Source organism: Pinus tabuliformis, chromosome X, assembly GCF_031772625.1.
Source record: "Pinus tabuliformis cultivar Carrire ecotype Pingquan chromosome X, CPIR1, whole genome shotgun sequence".
Lineage (NCBI taxonomy): Eukaryota > Viridiplantae > Streptophyta > Pinopsida > Pinales > Pinaceae > Pinus > Pinus tabuliformis.
The window spans coordinates 91,467,547-91,480,729 of NC_142308.1; the positions used below are offsets into that span (position 1 = coordinate 91,467,547).

Here is a 13,183-nt window from a genome sequence, read left to right on the forward strand (position 1 = left end):
TGGCTAAGAGCATCTTGGAGTTGGTTCATTTGGATGTTTGTGGACCATTCTCATCTCCATCCCTTTTGGGATACAAATACTATGTCACCTTCATTGATGACCACTTGAGAAAGACTTGGATCTTCTTCATGAAGAAGAAAGATGAAGTCTTCTCGAAGTTCATGGAGTTTAAAGCCTTGTTGGAGAACCAGATATGTAAAATGATCAAGGCACCGAGGTCAGACAACGATGGGGAGTGTTGTTGCCTTAATCCACACTTGGGATTATCATGGAGAAAAATCTTTGACTCCACTTAGTGTGGCCATGGGGGCAAGTTTTGAGTTGAGGCTGTCACTCAATTCTCAACTCCTTTGTCTAGGTTTACTCCTAGTCGAAGCCAAGGTGGGTGGACCCTACAAGAAAAACTAAGGCTTAACTAATTAAGCTAAGTTCTAGGAGTTAGTGAAAAATGACCAAGATACTATCCAACTATGTAGAGCAATAAAAGAATCAAAGCACAATCATGGGTTTAATGAGCATATACATCCATAATTATAGATATTGCAAGATGAAGGAAATAGACTAGTGCCGAATTATAAGTACTTGCTAAGCAAATGATCCAGGTAAGATGATAACTTTGAAAAGCAATGCTTGGAAAGAAATGCTTGAAATAAAGATGCCCCAAAAGATCAATGTCTTTAAAAGTAAAAGTGGCCAATAAGATACTAGCAAGCATAATAAATTGAAAATACTTGAAAATGTAATAAGATGCTCAACAATTTGATACTTGAAATAATAATGATTGCTCAAAATAAACAAGACTTGCCAAATAAGAGAGCAGATAAAGCATAAACCAAAGTATCAATCTTGCTTTGTGATGTAGTGAGATGTTCTTGGTAAATTTTAGATTTAGTTAGGTTGTCACTTGAGGTTAAGTGAATTAGATTGAATGATTGTTTGAACAAGTTTCAAAGTAACTCCCTTCCCTAGACCACCCTCACGCAAGCTCGGATCTCAGAGTAAGGAGACAATAGGGGATGGAGGGTCCCTAATTACTTCTTCAACTAGTTAAGCTAGAGGTAAATTATTGCTCTAAGAAAGAAATGCAAAGTAAAGATCTAGTCTAGAAAGGTGGAATGCTTGAATGTAAAGAATAAATTAGCTACCAAACAAAATGACTATGCTATGTAGATGTTACAATGAAATGGAAAGATGGCTTAAGGAGAATCAGTTTAAGAAAAATTGCATGGAGTAGATGGAATAGCTTGCAAGTGAAGAATTAGATGCACTTAGTGTTTAATCTATTGTACTCTACTTGATAGATGACACAAAAATAGAACCACTCACACACCACACAAGGGTCTTTCCCAAATGGGGAAGGGTATGCCTAAGGGGAAAACCCCCTAACTCCCAAAAAAATGCCTTTAAGAGATTAGATCCCCCAACTTAAAGTGAAGGCTCAAGAACGATTTTGGAAAGAGCTTACAAATGAGTCACTCAAAAGGGGAATGATACTCTTTTCCAAATGTTATAAGCTAGAAAATAATTACAAAGTGAATACTACAAATGATCACCTCTTGAAGAGGAATCACAAGAGTTAGAAAAACCAAAATTACAATTACTCTCTTAAAACCCCCTTATAAGCAAATAGGAGATATTACAAAATGTTACAAAAGAGGGAAATCCTTGAAGATTCCTCCAATGGAGAAGAAAGTTCTAAGAGGACTACAATGGTGGAGATTTGATAGTTTTTCAAGGTGTTTGTTGTAGATGCCCAAAGGCAAGATCCACCACTTTTCCTTCCTTGCCAAATTCTATCCCAAAAGTTTGTGAGGTAAGATATCTTCATTGTCTCAAAATTTGCTCCAAAAATGAGTCCTAAGTGTCTACAAATTTGCCCAAACAAACAACCCCCAAACTACAATACTGCTCGAAAGACAGCCAAGAGAAAAGTTAGCAAATGACTAATAAAAGCTTGGAACGCAACAAGTCTTATCTTCATTTCCATCCAAATACCAAGGGTAATATCGAGGTATTTTATCCTGAGATTGGTAAGAGCACTTCGCACTCAATTCTTGTTCTTTTCCCAGGGCTTTTTCTAGTATGTATGTTTTCACTGTCATAACTATGTTGTTGTTGAGATCTTCTAGAATATTGTGTTGTATCGCTGAAGTGTCCAACGTTTCGGGTGGACACTTCACCCATCTTCAAAGACAAAAAGCTATATTACGCATCTATATTATTCAGTAATATAGCTTTCTGTCCCTGAAGATGGGTGAAGTGGACACGTAAGCGATACAACATAGTATTCCAGAAGGCTTAGTCTTTCACTTATTTTTTCTGTCTGAATTTTCTGCAGTCGGATAACTTATATTAGATCCGATATTAGTTTTCTTCAACTCCTAACCTCCATCGTTTGGGAGTTTATGGGCACTGGTCATTCTAAAATCATTGGTGAAGTGTGTATAGTTTGGGATACTCCTAGTGGCATTCTACGAGTTGGCCAAAATTGAGAGGAGAATGTGTTGAGGTGACAGTGGGTGCACCTCCCGTGTGCCTAGTGTTTGGCACCTTGATCGAGCCTCGCCAAGGTTGCTAATTTCGGCAGTGTTAATAGTAGTTGGATTTGCTTGTTATACTTTGTCACATAACCAATTGCATCATCAACCTAGAAGTCAAAACCTTAACCTCTCTTGATGCCACCTTAAATAAGCTACCTTCCACGAATCAACTACTCATGGTTGAACTACTTGTAATATTCGTCATTGTTGTTGACACACTTGTGTTTAATTGGGTGGTCCATGGGTGACATCAACTAGTGAGTTGTTGTTGGCATCAACACATAATTGAATGGAGTTGTTAACGGAATCTTCCATTGACAGATGGAGTCTTCATTGTAGATGAGTTGCTTGTTGACAAAGACTTTGTCGATGATTCTTTTGTTGGTGGATATCTTGCTAAATTTCCCATTGTTGACTCTCTCACTTGTTGATCAGCTTCTTGTAAATGATTCTTATTGTGATCTTGCTTGAGCTTTTGAAGGTCCTAACCCTTAAATCACCTTGGGATGTGTCTAATTTCCCAAAGAAGGTCCAACAACTCGTTGACAAATCAAGTGATGTTGACAAAGGTGAAGAAGTGGAATTAAAACTAGCGAAATGAATTGCATAGTGTCATTTGTCAAAAAAACCTATTAGACTTCTATCGAGTAACTAGGATTTGCAAGAAGGGCACCCATCCCATTATAACTTTGGGTCAAGCTTGCTTAACCATAGTGTTTTTTTGTAGATTCAAGGCCACTTTATAATTTTTTGAAGTGACAATCCTTTTTCTCATTTGAAGTTTTTTAACTTATTAACAAGATACAAGTTGCAACAAAGATATTGATTTTTTCTATGCAAAAAAATGACTTTATTGCACAAGGGAAAGTAAACAGGTGCCAGTGTTCCATGGGGATGCATCTCCCAATGTGGGCGGTGCGCTCCTCGTGTTTCTGATGCTCTCAGGGATGGCGTAACACCTGGGGAAATGTTTCTCCACTTCCCCCTTTTGGGGAAACTTGGGGAAACACATGGAGAAACATTTCTCCAATGTGAGGGATGCATTTCCCCAAAAGGGGTGCTTGTGGGTACCCCCCCTCAAAAAGGGTTTGACACCCCCCTTGACTTTTGCGTAAAAACAATAATTTATGAGTGGAGAAGCCTACTATTCAACCCTAGGGCCCTACCGCCCTTTTACTTGAATTTTTAACATTACCATTATTGTTTCAAGATGTTTGAGCGTGGTTCCAACTTCTAACTTCATTGGATTTCATATGGAGAAAGTATAATTTTGGATGCCACCCAAAATCTAGCAGACTTAATAGTTTTCAGGATTTTAGGACTGGGGGGATTGCAATGTTTTCATTGGATTCTATCATATATGAGGGTATGGAACTAGCATTTGATTAAGAACACCAAGCCCCATACGTACCTCATTGTCAGTGGCATTGAATGTTGAACTCCTCTGTCACGACCCTAGTAAAAATGTATCTGTCATTCAAACAAAATCTCCATTTGACTTGTTAAGCTTTTTCTATCTTATTTTAATGCTTACAGGGTTGTATTGATAATGAGGATTCCAAGTAGACAATGATTTTGATGATATGTAGGTAGTTGTTGTAGCATGAATTATTTTGGACTATAGAGGCCATCTAGAGCCTCTTTGTTGATGTATTTTTATTTCAAAGATAGATTGCATTCGATGCTATTTTGGTTATATGCACCCTTGCTACATATATGAAAAACTTTTCATATTTGTGTGTAATGGTTTGGATTCATATGGATGCACATGAATATTTATGCATTTTTTAGTTGACCGTTTTTTTGGTTTTTGATTTGTTTTGTTGGTTTAGTTCAATTCTTGGTTAAGGGGTTGAGCAGTTCGATGATCAGTCTGATTTTGATAAAATTGGTTCATTATCCATTGATCATTTTCAGTTTTGAATCTTGATTCTAGATACTAATGACCTCAGACTGAGTCTTGGATTCCTCACCTTTTACTACTTTTTGAGTTTGAGTAATTTCTATTTGCTATTTTGATATTCAGATGTTAGTATCTACTATTTTGCTTAGTATTAATTAGATTCTAGAATATTGAATGATGAATTTAAATCAGTGTATACAATATTCGAATGAATATATATATATATATATATATAGAGAGAGAGAGAGAGAGAGAGAGAGAGAGAGAGAGATTCCCCAACCACTCCCTTCCCCCCACCCCAAAATTGCGGTGCTCCCACCTCCCTGTGCTTCTCCATGTTCCTGCATCCCTCTGTCCCAGAAACTTGGTGGAACATAGCAAAATACATAAATCTAGATATCTATAAATAGCTCCTGAATATCTAGCAAACAAGCAGTAGATTGATCAGTGTAATATTGTGAAACTATAGTTGTTAAATATCTACTTTCTTAAAGTTTAAAAGCAACCATTTGTGTGGAAAGTACATGGAGAAAAGTTTTTTATAGGTATTGCAAAGGGAGTTTGTGGGGAGGATAGTGGAGGTAAATTTCATGAAAGGCAAAGGCAGAAAATTGAAATGTGCTTTGCTAGAGAACACCGCTGGGGTGACTTTTACGAATGGTTAGAAAGAGGCATGTACTGTAGGGCCTTGGGATTAATTGCTAAGTTGATCATTGTCTATTTCATTGTTTGCCCTACTATAATCTGAATTTCACACTGACAAAGCCTTTTATTTTTTGCAGCGGAGAGCATCTTTTATAAGGTGAGTTTTTCATCCATTTTTTCTATTACTTGATAATGATTGTTAGATGTTATTAACAGCAACTTGAAGGCATTTTTTTACTAGATATCTTTTACCCATTAAAACTAGTTGATTTATCTGTGGGGATTATTGAGCTTAGCCTTAACTTCCTATTATGTAGGTTCCCTTTGAGGAAGTTCCTGAGCTTGTTTCTGGTCGTCGAGTATTCTTGCAAAATGGTTATGCATTTGTTCCCATGAACCAGGTATTGCTTAAACTGCAATTTGAAATATCCTGTAATATTCAACATGTTCTCGAGGATAGCTTTTATCACCTAAATTCTCTGCAATTTGATATGTGAAATAAGTTACTTTGCAATTCTAACATTCCATGTTATTTGAAATTGGATCTATCATTTCAGCTTGCAGCAATTGTGGTTGGTCAGTTCAGAAGCCGTTTATCAAAAGCACTTGTTCTAACAAACAGGTGTTCACTTATACTCCTTGAGCTATGTTTGTCAATTATTTTTCATGGTGCTTGGTATTTACACGAGTGGAATTATAGTGATAAAATTTGTATTAGATTATTTTATCTAGAGTTCCTTACCTCCTTGTATGCTCTGTTTTGTTTAAAACTTCATGTTGCTTAAGTAAGGAAGATATGGTTAGATGAATGATTCAAGTAATGAGAGAACCTCTTAGGATGTTGCCAATTTGATTCAATCAATTATATTAGCATTTATTTTTTCGAGCTTTCTTAAGTTGGGAGTACTGATATTGAAATAAGTGTATGCTCTATGATGTGCTACATTTTGGCTCATACAGAAAAACATATCGGAGTTGGGAACATGGGCCCAAATATACCAAAGTATAATGCAGTGGAGGTTCTGTTGTTTGTTGTGGACTTCCCTTTGAGGCTTTCATTTGCTACCCTGATCAAAGATGCCTAGCGTTATACATATGAGAGGTGATTGTCCACAACTGGGAGACTCAGCATGTCGTTTGCAAACCCAATATTATTAGGCTTATTACTTTTTTTGTCTTTTTCTTTTAGATGGGGAACTAGCAAGCTCCCCAGGTATATGCAACAGCTCGCAAGCCACATATATCAGAAACTCATACTTCAGCTTAGGATCGAGACGTTCGGAGACCACCAGAAATTGGAGCTGGGATCCCATACTCCAACGGGATGCCTATCCATTCAACCTTACTTTGATGGACCATTAGACTTATTACTTTTTTCTTTCAGTCTATTTCAGTTGCTAGAGATAATAAGTGCCAGGCAGACTCCCCAACCTCAAATCTTGTTGGTGGCATTACTGTGAGACAGCAAAATTTCTCCTTCCAGATTGCCAGACCCGCTCCTTATTGAAAGTTCACCAAGTCTGCTTGAGCAACAAGATTTCCATCATGATTTTCTTCTCCATGGTGTCAAATGTTATGAGAGGTGAGTTTTTTTTTGCTTGGAGCTTCAACCATGATCACCTAGCTAGGTCCCTATAGCCCTACATCTTCCCTAGGGGAAATCATCAGGATTTCAATCAGTCCCTTCATAGCAATAGAGGCTGATAGGGATGCCTCTTCTCCCTCCTCCACTTCTCCAACTTTCATCTTTGGGTTGAGCTAGAGTTTCATGCCTATTATAGTTTGCACTTTTTGTCTTACCTAGATTAGGCTCTTCTTTTTTGTTTATTGACATTTGTATGTCTTTTATTGCCATGGGAGTGAATCTTGATTGATTGTATACGACATGAACACGGTGAGTTTTGATAAATTAAAGCCCAATCAAGGTTGAACAATGTTGATTTTTTGGGTAGCTGCGGTCGACATTCCCCTGCTACTCCATGTCGGCCTAAAGGAAATGAAAAGGAAGAAATTTAAAATTTAAATTTTGAATTTATTTTGCCTCTATTGTCACACAGATTGTCTAAGTAGCACGACAACGCTCAGATTGGGGGTTGTCACCCTGATCCCCGATCTCTCCATTTAAGCCATCTCCCGAGGCTAAGGGGGGTAGACCCTATGGGATAAAGGAAGACCAACTGTGAACTAGTTGGGTTGGGAGACACAACAAGGCAATTTAGCACTTGACTGATTTTAGAAATTAATGTACCAGTGCTTTATGGAGTTAATGATTAAATGATTATTTACTAAATGTTGCAGACATATGGACCTTGTAAAAGAATCATTTATCATCAAAAATCCCAAGCAATATAAGCTATTCAATAAACTCACAATGCTTTAATAATGATCTAGCAGTTAAATTTCTAAAGATTGAATGCTTTAAACAACCATACAATTTAAATGCCAACCAATTACCACTTTCATATAGCTAACTTTTAAATAAACATTTAAGTGCATTTAACTATAGAGAAGTGGAACATAGATACCACAAAAGAAAAAGACATTAAAATGAATTGTCAATTTTTAATCAGTCTTTTTCAAAATTTTTAATTTTTAAATATTTTTTTTTATATTTATATTTTTTTTTATTTTTATTAAATTCTAATAATAAAATAAAACAAAACTAAAATCTAATCTAAACTAAGATCCCCCAAAAAAGGAAAAGGAACCTTTTTATTTTTTAAAAACATTTATGATTTTTTTTATGATTTTCTAAGCTTAAAATGAAATAAAACTATAATCTAAATAAAATCTAATCTAAAACTAAACTAACACCTAATCTATATGAAACAAAATATGAATGTTAACTTAATAAATTAAATGAAAACTAAATAAAACAAATGAAAAGGGAAATTCGAATCTTATATATATATATATATATATATATATATATATATATATATATATATATATATATATATATATATAGATTTATTTATTTGAAAGAAATCAAACCCAAATTTAATCTAAATGAACTCAAAAAATTAAAATAAAAAATCAAATCTGAAATCTAAACTTACCAAAATATTAAACTTACCATACGCATGCTAAACCTATTGAATAGACAGAAGGTGAAAAAACGCGTTTTAGTGTGTAGCGATGCAGGTTTGCGTGAGAGGAATTTGACGGCGGCAGAGAGGACGCAGGAGAGAAAGGCTGCGCAGAGAGGAGAATGAAACAACCGGAGAAGGAGCTGTGTAGGGAGACCTGTTGCTGGTCGAAAATGGGCAGAGGTATGGCAGCGCACAGGTGGACGGATAGGCAGGTGATCGATGGGAAGAAGCCTGCGTGGATGGGAGAAGAAAACGTGGGGCAGGACTGCGAATGGGGAGTGCTGAGCAGTATGGCAGCGATGAAGAATTTCGTAGGGATGATGGAGATGGCAATAATTTTGCAGGTTGCGTGGAGCGAATGTGATGAAGTCTGCAGCAGAGGTGGAATTACTGCACGCAACAACGTGGAGCCCCAAAAAAAATCGACGCAGAGGCCACAGGTTCCAATATTTGTTTGCAGGTTTAGCAGACGGCGGCGTGGAGAAACTTTGTAGGGGCAAAGGATATGACTGCGCAGGTTTGGATGGCTGCGGATGCATGGAAAGAGAGAATTGGTAGAGGGTATGGCAGCAGCGAAAAACTGTGGCCCCTAAAAAAATTTCAAAATTTTTTCTGCAGCAATAAAACCCCAGGCAACAGTGAAAAATGAAAACGCAGGTAGCAGACCCGTAGTCCAGAAACTTGATTGAAATTTTAAACCCTTCCTGCTTTAGATTGCCTGATGGAAACCCTGATCAGATTGCTTGATGGAAAACCCTGAAAATTTTTCAAGATCTATACTTGCAACCTGCAATGGCAAAAAAATAGAACACCCAAAAATAATATATGCAAGGATTAAACCTAAAAAGAAACCCAAAAACCAGCTAAAGAATTACAATATTTACAGATTAACGACTCTAAGCAGCCAGATTTATCAATAATCCACATAAGTATTTTCAGAATTTTAAATTTTAGATAAGGTGCTTCAGGAAACCCTTAATGCATTTGCAACAAAAATTCTAATGATAAGCCCGGGATTAAAACTCACTGGGCTCTTTCAGAAAACGTAATCTGGGAGTTGGCTGGTTCAGCCGAGAACTTCCCCTAACGCCTGGTAAACTTAAAATTAAGGATATCCTGCACAACTTAAATCAACCATTAACATAGAGGGAGAAAACAACAGTGAAATTAAGATCAAATGGAGATACCTTCCATTATATTTCAGAAATTAAACTATCATTCAAACCCCAGAGATCAGACAAGATACCTGTGCCTAAATCAATCTTCATCAAGCTATCATCAATGGCTGAAAATAAAATTATGCAGAAAAATAAAACATATTACAACATTTTCAGAAGAGTAACACCAGCAAGATTTTCACAATTTGACGTGCCATTTATATCTTTGCAACCTGCATCGGTCATATGTTTCCTTGCCCATTTGTCAAGAACACATGTTGGAAGGTGGGTTTTTGATCAAAAGGTACTTTATTCATTTTGCAGTCAGGTGCTTATGCGTGTTTGTATTTGGGCATTTTGACATGGATTATTGGGTAACTTGAATGAAAGAAGGGTATTGACTTACTCTTGTTCCCTCACCTTAAATGAGGGGTTAATTTTCAATCTTAGCTCATTGGGACCTCCCCTAATGGTCCATGGCTTTAGGAAGGGGCACTACTTGGGAAGCCATGGTTGCCCTATTCCATACTTATCATTTTGCATCTTACATTATGAGCCCCTATTCCACCTCCCTTTTTTGGGTCAACTAACCATCAGTTCATTGGTATTTGGCACTCACACATCCTCATACCTTGGGTAGGGCCTTCAAATGCACCCTGGGATGTTGATGCAGCTAAAAGAAAAAAGAAAGAACATATTGTGGCCACGAGAAAAATAAAAGAAAATCAAAATGCAAAAGATGGTCGAGACTTACAAATTAGCACGTGGGCAAAATCCAAGCATGAGATCTACCTGTATCATATGGCCATCACTCGGTTCTTGGGCCAATGTTTCCCTATCTCATAGAACTCAAGGAACCCTTACATGTCCCAACCCTTGATGGGAGATGAACTACCCCATCCTAAAGTGGGTAATAATTGCTATACATCATACAAAGCATGCTCTCATTCCTTGAGCTACGAACAATAATACAAGGAAACTTCAAGAAAAAGTAGAGGGGTAGAAAAACAAAGGTTGAGGTAACTCATGCATCCACGTGCTCTCTCCTCACATCTATACACCCAAGATGAGGTACTCCATCGTAGCTGGTTCCTTTGACCATGGCACTTGTCCATGGAGTTCTTTCCCGTCCGTTCCATCATTATTCATATGTCACCTATCAGTGGAAGGGTGGACCAAGGACATGTCACTTCCCTTTAGGGGTAGAGAATACCTATAGGGTCGTCTTTTAACCACTCCTACTTAGGGAGGTAACACCTTTACGTGACTAAGGCCCCAATTTTGGAAGAGAAGCCACATTTGAAGTGTTATTATGCCCATTTCTTTCAAGCTTGTTTCACTTAGATGTAATAATGATTAATGTCCCTAACGGTGAAAGTTGCAACAATAGATATTGCGTGTGATTGGAAAGTGGTTCCATTTATAGGTATGGGCAACTTAACTAGGGTCCACGTCCTCCAAAGGGACATATTTGTGAAAATTTCCGAATCTTTACAAATAGAAATCCTATTGCAGTCACTGGTTTAGCATCTCCTACTTGTTATTTCATTCAACAAGTTATTTAATTTATAAACAGTGATGAAAAACACTACTGCAGACTACACTGACATACAGATCATAAATTGAAACAATAGATGAGACAAACACACAAGGGACACCGTTATTTTTGGACAACACGTCCCCGGAAAAACCCAATGCGAGAAAACCGGTGCAACAGATAAAGGGTTTGTATTATTAAGCAAGCAAAATCTGAGTACAACAGGTTGCCTCTCACACCGGCTAACCTTTCAGAGAAATCTCGGCAGCAAGAAATACATACGAGGGTTTACCTCATTCCCCAAGTCACGGTTGATCCAATGAGTGATCTGACTCTCGGCAAACACTACGAAATCCCTGAGCAATCACTGCTTGGGCCAACATCTTGCCTCTAGGAGACTGCGTCACCCCTTTTGCTGGATCGATTTGTTGGAGGAAGATTGCTGTTCAGCTCTCCTGGCTCAGAACCTCGCTTCTCTGGCAAAATCTCGGACTTCTGACGAATACTCTGCACTGCCACTGCAAGAGACCCTCCTGGCCTGCGTCAGCACTACGTGAGTCCCTCCTGGGCTGCATAGGCCTCTGCGCTGCCTCTCTGATGCTATTGCTGCCTCTCTACCACGTACTCTTTGGCTCGAAACTCCTTTCCGATCCAAATCTCTACTTCTGCCCCTCTCACTGCAACTCAGATCACTTGTTTGATTTTCTCAGCAAACCTCGCCCCAGAAAAATTGAACTGACTGATCACTTGGTGTATCTCCAACTGACCCTCAAGCCTCCTCTTATACTTTTCCTGTTGATGAATCAACGACCGAGATTAAGTCCCTAATCAACGACTAAGATTAAAACAGACTTGATCCTCGTCTCTTAGAAGCTTCTCACCCATATTTTTATTAATACCCATTAATATTTTTATTTTCTCAAGTTTAGACTTAGGAACCCCATTAAAAATATTAATTATTTTAATAAAACACAAACTGGGTGGAATTTGACCAAACGATTTCTGGGTTTTGGAGATCTCATGTATTTTAGTCCCTCCACAAAATTTCAGAGCTAGAGCACATTCGATGCTACCCAAAATCAACACTCCCTCTTAGCGAGGAATATGCTCTAGCAATACTTCCAATAAAAGTATCACACTGGTCCACGATATTGATCCTCTGTGCTGTTGATGCTTAGCCTGCTGCCCTTCATCCACTGCACTGCTGCATTCTGTACTGTTGCCCATGACATTGCCACGCCACTGCCATTGCTGCATCTGTACTGCAACTCCCTCTCAAAATGCTGCATCATGCTGCCCATAACACTGCCACTGCTAATTGCTGTACTGTAACTCAGTCGTTGAGAAGTAAGCAACTGAAAAACCACCCAAAAAATAACATGCTAGTCAGTCTGGATGCCTCGTGATGCTGAAGCTACCTCTGCTGCTAATCAGTGCTGACCCTCTGATGCTACTGCGCTGCTATTTTATCTGCTCTGTGCCTCTCGCACTACTGCAACACTCTACTACACTGCTTCAGACTTTGGCACTCTAGCTTTGCCACTGTCGCTCCATCATCCCTCACACCAATTGACTCTCGTCATTCTGCTACTGTCATTAAGGGCTCCCGTAGCAGTATTTGATCCAAGAGTTTGGGCACCTCAAGGATCCTACCTGTGTGGTCCTCTCGACTATAGCTCAATATCGCCCCACCTCTTCTCTAGAGGTGCATGAGCACTCATGGCACAATCGTCATCCTCACCACCTTCGTACAGCTTTCGTTGGAGCAACGTTCGAGTCAAACTTCTCTTCCTTGCCCTTCTTCCGAGGCCACTAAGTGGCGAAATGTCCCAGTTCCCCACACCTGAAGCATCTGACTTTGGATATATCTTCTTTCTTCCTCTTTTGCTGCACTTGTTGTCCCGATGATGCGAGAGCTACATTCTCCTCCTCCTTTTTGGCTCTGATTCCTTTGCCACTACTTCCCGCCTTGGTTAACTGCCTAATCTCTTCCTGTCGAAGAGTTGCCCACATCTCCTCCCAACTGGGAAGAGAAGTCTTGCCCAAAATGCTCTGGATAAAGGTCTCCCAGTCTTTAGTGACTGCATTTAGGGTAGTCTTGACCATGAACTTGGGATCTGGTGTAGACCCCACGAAAGTCAGTTGGTCTCGAATCCCTTGCAACCTAGGAAGGAAGGGATCGATTTCTTCTCCCTTCTGAATTTGATACTGCCTCAGTTGGTTCTCAAGCAACATCTCCCGTTGAACGAAAGTTCCCTCATACAAGGTGGTCAAGGCCTCCCACATCTCCCTTGCTGTGTCCTTTTCAA

At 38.7% G+C, this 13,183-nt stretch overlaps 1 protein-coding gene across 1 annotated transcript in view; it reads left to right on the top strand.

Annotated features, from left to right (window-relative positions):
- LOC149138544 (putative DNA primase large subunit) overlaps nucleotides 1-13,183 on the top strand; it is a 127,811-nt gene that overhangs the window by 41,962 nt on the left and 72,666 nt on the right. Inside the window, exons 7-9 of the mRNA XM_089446597.1 lie at nucleotides 5,226-5,245; nucleotides 5,406-5,489; nucleotides 5,646-5,710. Of these exons, the coding sequence (XP_089302723.1) occupies nucleotides 5,226-5,245; nucleotides 5,406-5,489; nucleotides 5,646-5,710 (169 nt within the window). The remainder of the gene's footprint in view (nucleotides 1-5,225; nucleotides 5,246-5,405; nucleotides 5,490-5,645; nucleotides 5,711-13,183) is intronic.